This window comes from Augochlora pura, chromosome 4 (genome assembly GCF_028453695.1).
Source record: "Augochlora pura isolate Apur16 chromosome 4, APUR_v2.2.1, whole genome shotgun sequence".
NCBI classification, from domain to species: Eukaryota; Metazoa; Arthropoda; class Insecta; order Hymenoptera; family Halictidae; genus Augochlora; species Augochlora pura.
In genome coordinates this window covers 25,567,268-25,585,867 of record NC_135775.1, presented here as the reverse complement: position 1 = coordinate 25,585,867, position 18,600 = coordinate 25,567,268, and the positions used below count along the sequence as shown (strand labels likewise).

The 18,600-nt window shown below is 59.0% G+C and overlaps 1 protein-coding gene across 4 annotated transcripts in view; it reads left to right on the top strand.

Moving 5' to 3' along the window:
* Eph (Eph receptor tyrosine kinase) overlaps nt 1-18,600 on the top strand; it is a 76,823-nt gene that overhangs the window by 15,228 nt on the left and 42,995 nt on the right. For all 4 annotated transcript variants that reach the window (XM_078179628.1, XM_078179626.1, XM_078179627.1 and 1 more), the window contains exon 2: nt 8,567-8,646. In XM_078179628.1, the coding sequence (XP_078035754.1) occupies nt 8,567-8,646 (80 nt within the window). The remainder of the gene's footprint in view (nt 1-8,566; nt 8,647-18,600) is intronic.

The following is an 18,600-nucleotide window of genomic DNA, read 5'->3' as shown; positions in this document are numbered from 1 at the left end:
CGAATTCGGTGGGACCGCGATGCAGGAAGGGTTACGCGAGCACCAGTCTATTTCATGGTCGCTGACTAAACGCTATTCAAGTAGGATACGGTAACATAGTTGGGCTGAAACCGGACACCCCTGCTGGCACCGCCGCCGCCGACGACGACGACGAGGACGACGAAGCTGCCACCGCCGCGCCGCGCCTCCCTTCCGCGTTCGCCGTTCTTTATTCTTGGGTGCTTTCGTACTCGCGTTTCGTACTGCTCATCGCGTTGTCTGTCGGTCGCGCGTCTCTGTCGCGCGAGAGAGGAAAGCCGGATTGAAAGGGAAAGAAGCGTGGAGCGCCGGATAGAGGGGGAGGAGGAGGAGGCGGAGGAGAGAGAAGGCAGAGGGCAGGGCGCGCGGCGGCGTCGGTGGTGGGAATAAAGGTGAGGGTGAAGGCAGTTCGACCGAGACGCACGGGGAAACAAAAGGGAGAGGGGGCAGGGAGCTGCACTTGAAAAGCACAATTGAAATTCAAGATCCATATGCAAAGAGCCTCGCGAGAACCGGTGAGAGAGGAGAGCGGAGAGAGAGAGAGAGTGAGAGTGAGCGAGAGGCTAGGCAGGCGCTCGCTTGCTCGCTCGCTCGCTCGCTCGCGTCGATCTGGTGCGACCAGTGGTGGCAAGGGCGAGAGAGGGACCGGGGGAGGGAGAGACCGCGGGAGCGAGAGAGAGAGAGAGAGAGAGAGAGCAGGCGGAGAGAAAGAATCAGGCAAACCAGGTAATCTAACATCTCGTGGACACGCAGTATCCAGACTCCTTTTTTCCCCGCCGCCCCCTCTTCTCCCTCCGCCTGTATCTCTCCCGAGTCTCGCCCGCGCCTCCATCGGGACCCTCATATTGTTTAAATAATTGATTTAACATGTGTACATACATTATGCACAAACATAATAACGCTATGTAAATGGTAATTCCAGCGATGGCTGCGTGCTGGTCCATCGTGCGGCGTGGGCCGAGAGCCGCGTTCAGAAACTTCTTCCACCCCCTCTCGCCCCTTTCTCTCTCTCTCTCTCTCTCTCTCTCTCTCTTTCTCTCATTCCCTCGGCCTTTCTCTCTGTTCCGGCCTGTTCCCTTAGGCTCCCCGTGCCGCCCAGTTGGACCCAAAGATCGTGGCCACGGTGGTGCCCACGGGATCCCGCAGCGAACGGGGACTGGGGTTAAGTTTCCGAGCACCTCATATTTTTTCCCCGTCCCTCCCCCTGGCCGCTGCCGGCCCTCGCGGATCCTCCTTGCCCCGTCGTTCGCGCGTTTCCTCCGCTTTCGATGCGGGGGGGGACCTCGGGGTGATTCGACCGATTCCTCCCACGGTCCCTCCCGTCCGGTCCCCGGGACATCCTCTCTCCTCGGATATCCTTTATTCGGCGGACATTCGCGAGGCGATCAAGACGTTGCCGGCTGATTTATTTGAGATCGATAGCCTGTAACAGGGGGTAGAAGTTCGCAGAAAAGGAGAGAGAGCGAGTAGAACGGACGAGTTGGCTTTCGAGATGCGACCGATACCAGGGGGGATCTTTGATCGCGAGCATAATTAAAAAGATCTCGAGAGCCGTCATTAGGAGCGCGGAGCGTCGAGAGGGCCGCGTGCCACCGGCGCGGCGTGTTCTCCGCTTCTATCCACTTTGGGCGGGGGGAGAGAGCGGGAGGTTTGTTCTCATAGACGAGCGCCGGCAATTAAGAGACCCGAACAACGTCTCTCTCTCTCCCTCTCTCTTTCTACGTCGTTCTCTCTGTGATTCTGTCGCGGCGCGGCGCGGCGCCGAATTCATCGATGCACGAATTTCGACGGTGGGACCGGAGAGACGATCGGGCCGCGGCGGCGGTCGAAGCGCGCCCGATAGGTCAACGACACCCTGGCGAACGGTTCGAGGTGCGATAGGATATGTCCGATCCGGAGGAGAGCGAGCAAGAGGAGAGCCCTCTCGACCAGAACGAGGAGGAGAAAGCGGGAAGAGGAGAGAGAGAGAGAGAAAGAGAGAACACAGAGCTCTGTTCGCGGAGGTCGATGGGCAGACGGGGGGAGGCGGGGGGCAGGGGGCTGGGGTGTGGCGGGCAGAAGGAAAGAAAGGAACGAAAGGGTGGCAAAGGAAGAAAAGACGCGGAGAGAGAGAGGAGAGAGAGAGAGAGAGAGAGGGCCCGGGCAGCCCAACGAGAGGAAAGAAAGGCAAAGCGGGAAGAGGGATCCTGACAAATTGGAAGGCCGTTAAGCCAAAGGCACACGGAGGCGTCGCGCGCGCGCGCGCGCTCGCGCTCGCTGGCAAAGGGAAAAGAGGTTCGACGTTTCGCGTCGAGGGCTCGAGAGGTTGAGTCGGGAAAAAGACGAGCCGCGCGACACTCGTGTCAGGACGATCCTCGACTCGGCATTTTTAGAGCCGAAATAAAGTCGAGAAACGTACACCGTCGGATATTCGCTGGCCGCGCGCACTCCACGGATCGTAGGTGGTCTCCTCTCTCGCCGCGACCATCCCTCCTCTCTCTCTCTCTCTCTCTTCTCTTCTCTTCTCTTCTTCCTCGCTCTTTCTCCGACCGTGGTGCTCGTCTCTCGTTCGCCACCTCTTCCTCTCGCTCCTCGCTCTTCTCGTCGATCCACCGAAAACTCGCGGATATCTCGTCACGCTCGCCGGCAGCGAGACGAGCGTCGATGATCGAGCGCGCGCCGCCTCTCCTCTTTCCTCGGAGAGTGATATAGGAGCTGTCGCGACGTCCTGCGTTTGACCCTTCCTTCACCCCCGTCGGTCAGCGGGATATCGATCCGCGTATGATCGATCCAATCTCGAACCCACGACTGTGTTTCCGATCGTACTTTCGCTCTCTCTCTCTCTCTCTCTCTCTCTCTCTCTCTTTCTCTCTATCTTCGTGCGCGCGTCTCTCTCGCCACGACGATCTTTCCTCGAAAGCGCATTACAGCCTTAAGAGATTGAATCGTCCACGATTTACAGGGAGTGCGATCGAGGAGAGACAGGCGAGCAGGCAAAGCCCGATAGTTCGAACGACGAGGAAGCACGCAACGCGAGTATTTCGACGAGTTTGTCGTTGCGAAGGGATAGGAAGGGAGAGAGCGAGAGAGGGAGAGAGAGAGATAAGACCTGAATCGAGGACGAAGCCGGGTTTGCTCGACTTATATGCGAAACGTAAATTTCGTCGCGAGATAAGATCGGCAATAACCTATTTCCGGCGAGCCCAATCGAAGCGACCCCCTTCCCCCTCGTCGAACGGAGATTCTCTTCCTCCTTGAAACCCCCGGTTCGAAGATTATTGGCTCTCGGTCCGTTCGGAATTTTGGCCGATCGTTCCAGGGTTTCGGTTCCCAAAACACCGAGGAACCCGGACGAAACACCGTAAATCGTGATATTTAAAAATCTCGGCTGGCCAGGATCGTCGCCGGTGAATGGCAGCCGGTCGCCGAGAAAGAGAAAGAGAGAGGGGACAGTGTATTATAGATCGAGAAAGATCGAGGCCCGGCCCAACGATCGTCTCTCGATCCTCCGAGGCAGCAGCGAGAAGCGTGTGCAGGTGTGCGTGCGCTCGCCGCGCAGGAGGCGAAATCGTAATCTTAATCGCCTTCGAGTAGCCGCTCGTCTCTCGGATCGGGCAACAGGTTCCCCCGGCCGGTCGCTCGCTCGCTCGCCTCTCTTCTCTGCGCTCGCCTCTGCTTGCTCGCGCGATTCAATCGCGTCGCTCCGCTCGGATATGTACGCGCGAGCGAGAGAGCGAGAGAGCGAGCGAGCGACCTCTCCTACAAGCGTACGGTAAGAACAGGCTCGTTACGTCACTCATCCATCTCCTTCGGCGACCTCGGCTATTGATTTATCGTCGAACCGGGCATTCTCGTTTCTTTCGGGCTGTCGCGTCGGTGGTACCGCGTGTGCGTGCCGCGATCCACCGATCAACGATCCGCGATCGTCTCCGATTAGAGGAGATCCATTGTGCCGGGGCCCGGAATCGAGACACGAGACCACCGCGTCCATTCGGCCCCCACCCTCTTGCGTAAGAATAATTGGAAATCGGCCTTTCCGTCGGTAAGCGACCGATCATCGATCCCCCTCGAGGACTTTCAAGCGATCGCTCGATTTTCCGTCCACGAAATCCACCACCTATCCTGGCCCGCAGCGTTTCGTTGTTCTCCGACAAGGTCCCTGGCCCCCGGCGCGGAGCGGAGCGGAGGCAGTAAACGACGGCGTGTCGGACACAGAAGAAACAATCTACGGTCTCGTGACAGTCTGGATCGGTCTTTGGTACATCGCGGGCACCTCGAGGCGACGCGACGGTTTTTCCGGGGATATTGCCGCGGCGGATCCAGAGACTTTCCGATCTTCTCGCTCGTCGCATATCGATGCCCGGTTACCGCTCTCGCTCCTCTCTCAATTTGAATAATATGAAAAATCGAGGAACCCGGTCGCTTCTCGCTCGCGGTCCTTCCTTCCGATCCCGAGCGAAGAAGAGCCAGGAAGGAAGATGGGTAGACAGATAAATGGAGTAGGGTGGAGAGAGCCCGGGAGATGGACGGATATATGGCGAGCGGGAGAGGATAGAGGAGCGAGGAGGCAGATGCGGGCAGGGGCAGGGGAGGGGTGGGGAGGGGAGCATAGAGCGCCGGAGAGGAGAAGAAAGACGGAGGATCGGTGGAGTGAGTTAGAGCCGGCAGGCAACGCTATGCATACCGTCACACCCAGCGACACGCTCCAAATTTGAAATTTAAATTTGGTACGTCTCACGGGACCGCGTCGTACACCGGTTACTCACACGTGCGCGCTCCTACGTAGCGTAGAGAGCCGCGAGAGTGCGTGGAACCGTGGCGAGAGGGATATCGAACGCGGAGGAGGGTAGCTAAGAAGCATCGGGAGAAGAAACATCGGGTGTGCCGGCCGCGCGACGTATCGTCATTTTCAGGAGGATCCCGAGCCGAGCCGGTTCCCTCGTTTCCCTCGTTTCCGCCTGCCCCGCCGAGAGAGAGCACCCTTTGGGAATAGTAATTCGACGCTGACCCCGGGACACACGTCCCTTCGCGCGCGCCGATACCGGCAATCTCTTCTCCGTTCCTCGGGCCAATGTGTCAGCCAATGAACCGCGCGCGCGAACAGCGCGAGCACGGCGCGTCGCTCGACACGCCTCGTCCATCTACCCGCACCCTATACTCGCAGCGCCGAGAAAAGTCCTCCCCGGGTGTATATTCACGCGGTCCGCGCGCTCGCGCGCGCCCCAGTCCCGGAAGTCGCGCGGCGCGGCGCGAGGTCTCACGATATCAATTTGTCCCCGAGACACGCCGATTGACTTTCGTTTCGGGTTTCCGATCGTGTCTCGGCTTCCATTCGTGGGGGGTTCGGCTGCTCCGCGTCGCGTCTTTCCCTCGCGCCAGCGGTTTCCGTTTACTCCCGCGGTGCTACGGTATTTGCATCTAGGAAGCAGCGGATAACATCGATAAATTAACATATGTACGAGCATGTCGGGCTGTCGTCGTTGATCGCGCGATCGGGCCCCGCGGCCGGGCCGCCGTGTTCCGTCGTCGGGCAGGAAGAAAAAGGCAATAAAACGCCGCGTATTATTCTCGTCACAGTACCCCGCGCGGCTAACTTTCGTGACACGTGTCGTCCCGAGATGCCATAACACACATACGTGACGCACGCACGATGCACGGAACACGGTGCAACCACCGCCGGGGGCCCCTCTCTCTCTCTAGCCTCTCCGCGCACTTTCTCTTTTCTTTGGAACGCGGAGACGCTCGCGACCTCCTCCACCTCCTCCACCCCCGTCGCTCGAGGATTTTCCATCCGAACAGCTCCGAGAGTCTCGATTTTACCAATAGCCCGGGGCGCGCGGGCTAATTATCGGCGGCGTTCCATCGCGCGGCAACCGAATACCGGATTGTTTCCTTACCAGCAGAGCGGAAGGATTCCGTTCCTCTCTCTCCCTCTCTCGCGCGCGGAAATCCTCTCGCCGACGACGGTCCCGGATAGCGGGTCAATCTGGGAGCTTTACCATTCCGGAAGTTTATCGAAGCCGAGGTGGCGAGAGAAACTTGGATCTTACTTGGCGAAATTCGGCGGCGTCGGCGTCGGCGGCGGCTCCGCGCGTTCTTGGATATATCCGGAGTACTTCTCGAGGGTGCTCGAATTAGGCCGGCGGGCTGCAAAGCCCATTACACACAATGAGACGACTTAGAGTAGGACCGGGGCTCGAGTGGCTCGGGGTCGAGGGTCTCTGTTCCGCGAGAATTCACGGATACCTATATTGTACCGCGTCCATTACGAAACACCCGAACCCGCGCGGCAGATTCTTTGGATGACTTCGGGCTCGCGGTCGCTCTCGGCCCCGTTGATCCGACGAACAAACGGGGGGGCCGGCTGGGAGAGGAGCATCGCGGGAATCGTCGAACACAGAGAGAGAGAGAGAGAGAGAGAGAGAGCGAGTCGCCAGGTGGTCAGGGTGCCGGCAAAGCGATCGGAAATAATTTTCGTCGACGCGTAATTACGGCGCGCGAGAGGATTCCCGGTGAAAATTCGACGGGGGCCAGAGAAAGAAACGGGGGGGGGGGGGGGGGGTGGGGGGGGGGGGGGCGGGGGTGGTCGGCGCAGGTGGTGTGGCGGCGGGACAATTATTTTCAGCGGCACCCCCCGTGTTTCGACGGTGTCTCGATGAGGTCGGATAATCGCGGTACGCGTGAGAGCCCCTGGGATTCTGCGTGGCTCGTCGAAGCAGTCGGTGGTAGTAGATAGGGGTAGTAGTGACGATGGCAAAGAGTCGACGGGGGGATCGGTGGGGCTGGCAGAGGCGAGCGCGGCGGCGGCGGCGGCGGTGGTGTTGGCGGCGAACGGCGAGGGGGTCGGATGGATTTTCCAGCGCGCAGTTTTCACCTTTGAGATTCCATCCGGCGCGGCCTGGCGCGGCAGCAGGGGTGGGCTCTGCTGCACCCGCCGCGCCGCGTCGGCCGAGGTACTTTGGTCTAGGAATTCAAGGACCCGGAGTCTGGGGAGGGATCGACGACGACGACGACGACGACGACGGCGGCGATGGTGACGGTGACGACGACGACGATGCTCGCACCAGTCGGGGGCGGCGCGGCTGATAGCTGCGTGGCACTGCTGAACACCGTGCGACGAGGACGCGACGCCGCTGTAATCGAGAAAAACAGAAAGGGATGAAAAGAGCCCGAGGGATAGTGGGGTGGAGGAACGAGAAGGGACGGGGGGACAGGGGAGGGGAGATCGTCGCGCGAAACGAAGGAAGACCGATGCGTAGAAAAGCAGAGAGGTCATTGAAGTCGCGGGGGAGGAAGAGAGAGAGAGTGTCCCGCGAGCTAGAGGGAGAGAGAGAGAGAGAGAGAGAGAGAGAGCCGGTGAAGAGGGTTGGACCGATAGCGCGGCACGGTGCGGCGCGGCGGTGGTGAACACCGTGGAACAAGGAGGGACGATAAAGAGGGACGAGGAGGGCAGGGCTGCGAGCGGCCGAGTTGGTGGGAACCGGTGGGAGCGAGAGGAGAGGATAGATAGCGCGAGGGAGGGACGGAGAGGGCCAGCTATTCCGAAACGGGGTGAAAGCCGTGGATCGGAGAGAGAGAGACGATCAGCCGAGAGAGCCAGAGGGAAAGAGGGAAAGAGGGTGGGTTGTAGCAGCAGCAGCCGAGAGCCGAGAGCCGAGAACCGAGAGCCGGTCGATACGACCACCACTACAAACGTGTCGCAGGACACGACGCACAACCTGCCGGCTGTGCTGCGTGTGCAACGATACGCGCGACGCGACCGACCCTTCTTCTCCCTCTTTCCCTCTTTCGCCCCGGTTTACCCCGCCCCGCCCCGCCGCGCCGCGCCCCGCCGTAACCCTCCCCCTCGCCGAGCCCCCTCCGTCGCCGGGGGCTTTCTCACCCTTCTCGTATAGGACGAGAACGAGAGCCGCCGAGAAGCAAGGTGTTTTAGCACGGTCTCGAGGATCCGCCATTTTGAGAGGGAGTCGTTTCCCTCATCCCCCTCGGAACGTTGACTTTTTACGGTAAAATCTTTGCCGGCGCCTACGCTCTCTCGCTCGTCTCTCGATACGCCGCGGCGCTGCACGTCGAGAGGATTTCCGCGCGCGCCGGAAGATCACCTTGACCGACGACTGATGATCGGCCCGCGTGCCTCCGCATTCGTCCTCCCGACTTTTTCTCTTCCTATCCTTTCCGGTCCGGATCGGCGGCAACAACCCGCTCGGGGTCGCCGCTGACCCGCGTCCCCCTTAACATCGTCGAACGACGGGAACGCGTCCGCTCGTCGACTCGTGAATTTATGATGCGCGAACGTTCTTGCCATTAAAGCGAGACCCGATACAAACAGTCGGAGGGTGTAGCGAACCGCTTAGCGCTCGGTCAATGCAAATTATTAATTTGATGCGATTGCGTCCGGAGGTTCGTCCCGCGCAACGAGAAGTTTGATACGGGTTGAATAACGAGAGCTGCAGGGAGCGCGGCGCGGACACGCTCGTTGAATGGAGGAGCCAAGCCGTAGTAACGTTTCTATCCGCGACGCGAAACAGTTCTCTCCCCGTTCTAACACGATCTATGTCTTTTGTTGCAGTTGTTCTGTTGGACACGACACAGGAGGAGAAGCTCGAGTGGACGAAGTTCCCGTTCGGGCCGCAAGTGAGCACCCCAGGGGTGAGTATCGCAATCGACTCGATGCGCCGTGTTAGAGCAGCCTGGCTCGATATCGTCTGGGGATCCCGGTAAAGAGGATTGCGCGAGATTCGCCGATCGGGTCTCGGGGAAACACGTCGGAAGTAGCCGAGAGAGCCGCGCGCGGCTCGTGCGGGGAATTCAAGGTGGTCTCCGGAGCGGTCGGATCGCAAAGAGCTCGCGCGCACGGTGGTGTCCGTGTGTGTGTCGGTACACCGGTGCCGTGAAAGCTCTTCTCGGGGCGGGGGAAAAAGAATGGCAAGAGTCGCCGACACCTTTTCGGGTGGTGGGAAAAATCTCGTTGTCCCGGGGCCCCGTAGCCCGGAGAGCCCCGGGGTCCCGATGCCTCTCGTGGCCCCGAGTCCACCGAGCGGTGGTGTCCGAAGGGGACAAAATGGACCCGGTAGAGCGAGAACAGCGGGTTCCGGGGGTACCAGAAGCACTTTATGGTCTCGGTGCGCGCGGCATACGTGGGCTCCCGCTGGCCGGTGCGCTCTCTCGGCGCCATGTTTGTTTTTCAGTTGTTAAGCGCGCAGCGGGCCGCCAGACAGGTTTAAATCAGCCACTACCTCCTCCTCCTCCTCCACCACTACCACCGCCACCACCGCCTCCTTCACCACCGACCAGCACCGGCACCTCTCGCTCCCTCCGGCTCTGCTTTCTCTCTCGAATGCGCGCGCGTTCCCGCTCTCTTGCTCTTTCCGTCTTCCTCTCTTCTATCTCTCCTCTCTCACTCCCTCTCCCTCTCTCTCTCTCTCCGGTCTCTCGCCTCGCGCACCGCCGGACCAAGAGTCAGTCCGCTGGGTAACAAATTGCTTTTTGTTTGAACGGACAAATTAGAGAGACGGCCGCCGGATAGGGAGGAGAGGAGCGAACGGAGCGAGAGAGAGGATGCGTTTATTTAAACGTCGTAGGACGTATAGTTTCCTGCGCGCCACGTATAATACGGCCGCGCGCCGGATGGTCCGCGCGCGCGAGAGACCGGTGCCGGCCAGCGGCCGCTGAAAATTTCACTCCGAAGCCCGGACCGCGACTCCTCCTGCGCGACCCTACGTGGGTGTCGAACCTCTCGGTTATATCTCGGCTTCGGCGCACGATGCCCGCTGATAAACTGTCTGAACCGCTTTACGCGCCGGGGCCCGGGAACCGTTCGAGGAGCCTCGAACATTGACCACCACCGCCGCCGCGGCCACCTTTCCGCGACCGATGCTCGTGACTCGTCCACTTACCCGCATCAAACGCGTTTAGAGATTTTACGATCGAGCCCGGCGAACATCGATAATCGACGATAAACACCGGTATCCTGGTTGTGTCGCGAGATTCAAAGACTTACGGTAATTAAAGCTTGCCGCTGCACACGCTCTGCCCCGCAGCCTCACGAGTGCACTCGCGGTCACCGCGCCGAAGAGATACCACTTCCGACACTGACCTTCGAGCGATGGCCGCAAAAAAATTTGCAGGAATCCCGCGAGGATCTTGTAAAATTCGCCCGAAGGTATCTCCGTGCCGCGTCGAAAAAGAATTAATTAGTTATTTGTTTCTTTTTGGCGAGGTGCTCGAAGGTACGATATCCCCGTTCTTTCATAGGCGGAGCAAAAAGAATTGAGAAATGAAAAAGCCCGGTCGCCGGAGCGCGGACGAAAGAAGTATCGACGAGACCGGTCGAATTCGACGGAGGACCGACCAAGTTGCGTGAGCATCGTGCTCGCAATCGATCCCGCGTAACCCTTTGTATTCTCTCCCGAGGAGGTCAAACGAGGCCGGTTCACCTGCTCGGCGGATGCCGGCGTCCGGAGCCGACCTCGTTGCTTCGCGCGCCCGCTCGATTCGACGACGGACGGCGAGGCGGAAAAAAAAGAGTGAAATTGGACGATCGGCCGCGCCGAAAGGATATATCGGGACTCGTCTTTCTCTCTCCCCCCGGTCGGCTTTCGGCGTCGATCGTTAGTGCGGTGCCGCTAATCGGGCAGCGTAACGCTCCGTTTGAAAAGGTTCTTTGAGGCTGCTGTTGATTTTTCTAGCTGCTAAACGTCGTCCTCCGTTTCCCCTGGAAAAAGGGGGCCGGGGCCATGCCGGCGCGCACGGGAGCTCGATATTTTTCCCGTGAAACCGGACGAGGAAACCGGGGGCGGGGGGCAGGGAGAGACCCTGGTGCTCTGCCTCTCGTCCTCTCGAGTACTCGAGCTCACTTCGCACCTCCTCTGTGTGTCTATATCTACTCTCGCGCGCGCGGCACGAGAAGCGGAAGTGGAACGTCCAAATATGTGCTCGTGGTTTCGTCCCGGGCGCGTGTTGTCTCAAGGACCTCCGCGCACGGTTTGCGGGCTCCCGAACGCTGCTGACCCGAGAACTTTTCGGTGCGCCTCCGCGTCCTCCCTCCGTTCGTGGATTCCCCGTCGGTTCCCGTGGGTCTCTCCGCCGGGCTTCCCGGACCGACCCGTCAGCCTTCGTTTCTTCTGGCGGACACCTAACGAGGCCAGCGCCGATTCGACGGAGCCGCTCTCCGAGCCGCCGCCGCGCGCTCGTTCCGTCCACCGATCATCCTTCGGAAACAGAAAGTAATCGATCCGGTCGGTGTCGGCGATAAAGAGAGGCTACCCCCTTCGAATTCCTCGGGGTCTTAGCTCATCGCGATCGGGCCGGATGACTCGAGCCGAACGTCATCGCGATTGGAAGCTCTCTCGGTCTCGGAACTCTCTCTCTCTCTCTTTCTCTTTCTCTCTTTCTCTCCCGGTGCAACCGGACCCCGTAAATAATTAACGGCCGTTCCGCCGAACGATTTCCTGGCCGACTGCTTTTAATATTTACGAAGTAGTCTAGCGAGCGAGCTTAATCGCCAGACGTATTATTATTCGCGATTATCCGCCGCTTTCTTGCGTTCGCGATTACCCGCGAGAACACCCAGCGATTCTACGAACCGCACTCCCCATCTCTCTCTTCGAAGATCTCTCCGTCGTTCTCCGGATTCCATCGATCCTCGGCCTTAGAGACGGTATCGATCTCGAGAGAGAAAGAGAGAGAGAGAGGTCGATCCCGCGACAGTGATCCTTGCACAGAACGTAAGAGCTCGTTCGTCGCCGAGCGCTCGCGTGTGGAATTAACCTCCCGCGCGCTCGCGTTCCATCTTCCGCAGGAATCCGTCGGAGTCGCGTCGCCTCGAGAGACGACGTCGTCTCTCCTCTCCGTTTTCTCGGGTCGAGGAAAAATTCCGCGAAGGACGGGAGAATCCTCTTAAAGTCGGCCAGAGAGAGAGCAGCCCCCTTGATCCGCTTCCAACGACGGTTTTTCCAAGGGGAGTCGCGCGAACGGAATGCGAGATAGATCGGGGGGAGCGGGGGGAGGTGGAGGAGGAGGAGGAGAGGCTTTCGGGAAAAGAGAGGGCGCCCCCTAAGTCGGCCTAATCAGTTTTCTCCGACGGGGATTAACGACGTTGCCCGCGCGCGCGCGAGCGCGTATCTGCCCCCGGGGCAGCCGATCGACCGGCTCGTCCTACCTTTCGCGAGATTAGGCCGTCCCGCGCGGACAAATTTTTTCACCGGTCAACCACCTGTCCACTTAGCTCGGACGCGCTTTTTCCACGAACGCGCGGCCGCCGAAGAAATCGGGAAGAGCGTCTACGAAGATTAGAGGAAGATCGTGATCGATGGAGGAACTCTCTCGGATGTTTTCTACCTTCTCCCCTCGTCGGGGAGGGAAGTTGGAAAGGGGGGGTGTTCTCCGTCCGACTTTGGACTTCTGAAAACCTCGACCGAGGGTTAATTAAATCGGCGCGAAGGGAGGCTGGTTGGAAGGGTTCGCTCGGTGTTTGCCGGTATTCTTAGGCGGTTCTAATCACTCTTGGTTCCCCGATCGGAGGCCAAGGTTGCCGCGCGCGCGCGCGCGCGCAACGAGAGCCGGCGAGAGCGGGGGGCGGCGCGGGGGGTTATTAATATACAAGACCGTAGGGCGAACAGCGTCAGAACAAACAGCCCAAACAGAATTAGCTCGGAGTATTTGAACAACCTGATGGGGAAAAGGGTTGGCGTGCGTGGCGAAGCGAGACGGCGCTTTGATGGCGTTCCTGGTGAGCCTCGAAACTCGTATATAAAGGGATCTCGAAGATACCAGCCCGCTCCTCGGTCCTCTCCCTCTCTCCCTCTCTCTCTCTCTCTCTCTCTCTCCCTTGCTTTCTCTGCCAAAGTTCGATCGTCTCGCTCCCGGTGTGCCACTAATCTGGTTCGCAGGACCCGGTCCTCGAGGATCGGGACCGCGAGGACTTTAAGCGAAACAAGCAGGCAGAGGAAAAAAAAAGAATGCCGGAAGGAGAAGGAGGAGAGAGGAGTCGCGCTTGAATTAATTGAGAATGCTCGAGTTTCCGAGTGACTCCGATCGAGAGACGGACGCACCGTCGCGGCCCTTCGCGTTCGCCTCATTTCCATCTTCGACGACCAAGGGTTCTTGCTTCCTGCCTCGGTTATTAGCAGGCTCCGTCGTTGTCGCGCGTAGGTTTCCTCCGGCGTACGGGGACCATTGCGAAGCGAAAGACCCGTGACGTTGGAAGAAACGTCGTGGAAGAGACGTGTTTCCCAACCGCGGCGGGAACGGTAATTTTCTGGAATTTCATTCGGAAGAGGATCGAACCTTGGGATCAACCGTCGATCCTCCGCGCCAGATCTCCCGATCTTTCCCCGTGGCATAAATTTATCGCCGGCTCCACGGCGCGGCTCGGCTCGGCTCGTTTCCCGGTGTCGTGTAACCGTCTCGCGCGCGCGTAGGTGAGGGCCCGACGAACGTTTAGAAAGTCCAATAAACAATGACGGGGACAATTTTGGGAAACACCGGTCGTACCGTTCGCCGTGTACTTTATGCTCGATGCCTCGTTAAGCGTAAATTATCGACGGTATGCGCCGGGGCCCCGATACGCTTTAAACCGTGGGTCCCCGAGGAGAGAAGCCGGGGTGTACCCGAGGACACCCGATCCACACCGTGTGTGGAACACCGTGGAAACGTCACGGTAATAGTCAGAAACGGGTACGCGAAGCAGATTTATCTCCTACGGACGAGTGCCCGATGGGAGAACGGGTCGGCCGAGATTGACCCGTCCGACGGGATATTTAAATCATTTCCCGTCTCGGGAACGACGACCAGAAGGACATTCGTATGCATCGACACACGGCCGCCCCCCCGGCTACAAGCTTTTCGTCCTAGTTTCGGGCTCGTGTACTCGAGGATCCGATCCCTGGAACGAGTGTAACACAAAGAGTCGTCGATTGCCATCGGACGCCGTGTCCACGTGTCCGGCGACACGAGAGCGTTGTCTGCAAAGGCATATTTGGTTCTGGAGACTTTGCTCGACGGCCGGAGCGAACGAGGGAGAGAGCGAGCGGGAAAGAAAGAGAGAGAGAGAGAGAGAGAGGGAGCACGAATGAGAAGAGCATCCAGAAAACGAGAACTACTAGCTGCGAGGGTAACGGTAACTCGGAGCGATAACCGAGAGCTCTCTTACTCTTTCTCCATCCTTCTCCTTCCCCCTCTCTCTCTCTCTCTCTTCTCTGTTCCTCTTTTTCTCATTCGAGGCGACCGAGTGTGAAAAAGAGAAAAGTCCGACAGAAATTTGGCTTCCGAAAGAGGATCCTCTGTGTGTATCGCTGGCCGATCCGCCGTGTCCATCGTGGTGTCGGGCCAGAGAAGTTCATCTCGGAGCCGATGAAACGGCAGCGATCGTGTCCGCAGCTCCTCGGCGAAAAGGTCTGCTCCGCTCGCACGTGCCACTCGAGCCTCTATCTGACCGTTTCATCTCGCGTTTCCTTCATCTTCATCCTGCTCGTCCTCTCTCCTCTCCTCTCCTCCGTTCAGCTGCGGAACGACTCGTCGCGTCGCGTCGCGTCGCTTCCCGCGTCGTTCTCTTTTTTTTTTTTCGCCAGAGTCCCCTTCAGCATCGGCCACCCTCTCGCGCGTTCGGCTCGGCGTCCTCTCCGTCGTCAGCCGTCGGCTTCCTCGCCGGCGTGCAACCCGAGGCTCCTCTCCGGTCTTTTTAACCGCGTCTCCGCGTCCGCGGGCGTATCTGCATCTAAATGCGCTCCTCGGATGCGAAATTCTGAGGACGTCACGTGGTGATATGTGACTCGGGTAACCGCGTCTTCGGGGGCTTTCGCTCGTCAAGGATCGTCTTCCCGGAATGCGAGCCGATGCGACGGCGACCGCGAGAAAACACTTTGCCCCGACGACAAGCTTCCTCCTCGCTTCGGCCCCCTCCCTCGCTCCCCTCCCTCGCTCCCCTCCACACGACCACTTTGCTCGCTCACGTTTTGCATACCGGTAGCGCGGCCCGCTCGTTCGGCGGCCTCTCTCGCGAATTTTCGAACGGGTGAGTCAGCCGCCAATCTCGTCTGCCCTCCGCGAGCAGCCAGCTCTGGGTCCGTTCCGACCCGTATACATCGTCTCCACTCAGTCCTCGAATCTTCGACGAAGAAATCTTCGACTTCTCCACGACGAAACCATGACTTTTCCATTTTCGTTTCCAACGCGGGATGATTTTTCGCTTCCACCATGCGCGCGTTCCTCGTGGCAATTAAGACGGAGGCGTGTTCTCACGGACCAGGCTAAGGAACGTCGGTCCCCCTAAACGCCGAAGAAGAGAGAGAGAGAGAGAGAGAGAGATGCCCGATCCGAGAAACTACATAAATAAAAGGCTCGTTAGGCCCCGAAATTCTCTTCGAAGCCGAAAGATCCCGATTTACGAGGGGAGTTTTATTGGCGTCGTCCGACCGTTGCTCGTTCCCATCGCCAGATTTTCAACACCTCCCGCATGGAAACGGTTCGCTCGAAGGGCAGCGGCACAGGCAGTGTCTTTCACGGGCAGGATCGATAGGGCGATGTCGTGCCGGATTAATTACCCGGCGGCGTGACGAGCCGCCGACGGAGATCGTAGACTTTCCACGCGAGCGAGGGAACCGTGCGGCGCCCGAGCTGGCAGAGCAGAGTAGAGTATAGAGTAGTTCTCTCTATTCCGTGGTCTCTCGACATCGGTATCGCCCCGCGGAAAATTGATATCGGTCGTAGGTCGATTTTATGGAGATAGCCCGAGCCGCCTAAGTAATTACCCTCGGCTCCATAAAAAGACTACGTAAGTAGGAGGGTGGAGACGCGCGCGTGTGTCTTTCTTGCCCGGGGAACTCGTACCACGGGCTTGGAGGGCCACGATAATCGTACAGCTGTGAACATTTCGGGGCGCCAGGCGGCAATAATAAATATCGGGTTACCTTCTCGGACGGGGAGGGGTGTGTCTAGAATAACTAGCTGGCTATTAGCTAAATATTTATTAGCCCGATAAGTGGATGATTTATTTCTCCCTCCGTCTGCTTACGTAAAACGCGAGGAAAAAGGGGTCAGAATCTCTCTACATCATCGGCGCGATGGTTTGTCACGAGGCGAGCGAGAAGATCGATCGTTTCTGAGAGTCTCGTTATCGAAAAACGAGCAACGATCCGCGGCCACCGAAATTATCGTCCGCTCGCGACGATTACCGGTCCTTCTCTCTCTCTTTTTTTTTTTTTTCGTCTCCCGCGCCGGACAACGATTTATCGGTTCCCGGAGACGGAAATTCGAGGAGCACTTGTCTCCGCGGCGAGACGTCTCGCTGGCTCTTCCGATACCGTCTCGTTTTGGCTACCCTTTATCGCTAGATCGTGGCTGCCTTTATCGGCCGAGGGGGAGGATAAACCACGCGCCGTCGTTCGCCAATAGCGACCGATCGGGTTCTCGGTACCGTAATCGAGTTTCCGTTTCTTCCAGGTACGCGTGAGTCAGCCGCTTCTCCGCGTTCGACTCTCGGCGATACCCCGGCTGTCCACCGTTTTCTTTATCGCGCGGCACGGACGCATTATGCAAAATCCCCGGGTAATCGTACGCCACCGCGGCGGGTCCTCTCTTCCCCTCTCTCTCTGACCGGTCTCTCGCTCGTTCCTCCCGCGTCAGCCAGAAAAACGGAACGCCGTGGTACCCCGGGTGAAATTAAGCGAGCGAGTTATCGGCGCTCGGCGGAATTAATCGAGAGCCGGCGAGCCGGGGCCGCCGTGTCCAGGAAACGGTAAAACTCGGCCTCTCTCGCGCGGGCCCGCCGAGTTCTCGAATTGCGGAACGTACATGTGTTTTCGGCTCGTAAAATGTCGACGGGGCCCCTCGCGGCGCCGGACCACCCTGAGCAAACGCGAACGAGACGCTCCCATATATGCGCGCGTCCGCGCTCGCTCGCTCGCTCGCGAGCGATCCGGCGCGGCGTGCAGCACACGGACGTCGAACCGAAAGTATCGATTACAGATTTCTCATCGGGGGCCCCGCGGAACCGAAAGGAATCGCGGCCTCGGATCGATAAGCACGCCCGTGGCCCTCCCGGTCCGCGTCCCCTCCTGACCTCTTCGAATTACAGGGCACACACCGGTTCTCGCGTGTCTTCGCGACCGAGCCGACGTTCCCGCGAATTCGACTCGCCGCGCGCGGCGCTCCGCTGCGAGCGATTCCCGAACGAAGAAGGGTCCGGTTAACCCGCTCCCAAATATTCCGAAACCAGGAGAGAGCGGGTGCATGGTACACGAGGCAAGGCCGATTAATTCGTTAACGGTAGCGCCGCGAGTTTTTCTTAATTCTCCTTCGGCTGCGAGGCGGGAGGGCGAGCTGTTCCGCCGGCGATAAAAATCGGAGGCGATTGTTACGCGAGGCGAGCAGGATCTCGAACGGGGTCAGAAAACTCTTCGCAGGCGAACGAAATCGCTTGGATCGGGCCCCGGCGAGAGAGGAAGTTTCGCAAGCGAGATAGACCCGCGAGAGCGAAACTGGCACGCGTCGACGTTATCGCGGCAGGTACCGCGAAACGATCGTGCACACGCGGGCCCGCGCGCGTTTCGCGTCCGCGGGCCTGAGAACGGCCGACGAGGAGAAAAAGAAAAAAGAAGAAGGAAAAAGAAATAAAAGAGAAGGAAGGACGAGACGAGGGCCGGACGAGGCTGTTTCGTCCCGGCGAATAGATACACGATTCCTGGAAAGACGCGAGATAATTAGAGACGTGGGTAAACATCGTGTTTCCCTGCTTTTAATGCAAACGCCGGGGTGATTAAAGGCTGGCTCTCGGCCGCTCGGGGCTTCGTACAAATACGATTATGCGACAGCAAAACTACCAAGTAACACGATTAAAAGGAAAAGAAGCGAATAATCGTGGAAGAAAGCTGTGTAGCGGACGGACCCCGGGGTCCGTGAAGGAGGAGCGGTCCTCTTCCTTCCTCCCTCCCTTTCCCCGCGACACCGGGAGCACCAGCCCCCCTTTTCGTTCGCCACCCTTGCCTCGTGGATGGGTTATACGCAATTACGAGCGTGTCCTGGGACGCGCGAGGCTCGTCCCAAATCGTCGACGAGCGAGCGGTCGTTACCGAAGAGAGAGAGAGAGAGAGAGAGAGAGCTGGATCGATGCTCGTAACCAGGCCTGACCCAGGAGTCGCGCTTACGCATCTGTTTGCTGATTTGTGGCCCGGCGTCGTTTCGCCCAGGGATTTTTATCACGGCGGAGCTATCCGGTGATTGCGTCGTTAAGGCCTTCCGCGGCGCGGCGGCAGGTACAGGCGACTCTCGCTCCTCTCACTCCCTCTTCTTTTCGTTCTCCCTCTCTCTGGTTACGCTCGTCTTTTTCGCCTTTCTCCAGGCTTTCGCGGCCCGATACCTCGCGCGCGTGCACTGTGCCTCCTTGCCCGAGGATCCGCTCGCAGAGGAACTGTGGGAACAGAGAGATGCCACCATTTCCCGCCGACATCTTATCCGCGATTCTTCCATCGATGCTCGCCGAAGAACTCGTCACTGTCACTGACTCGGAAGAGCTCCAAATGTTGGACACTTTGAATCCACGTGGCAAACTATCGGGTCTAGCGATCTTATTTTTAATTGAACCCCTTGCGCTACGATCCCTTTCAT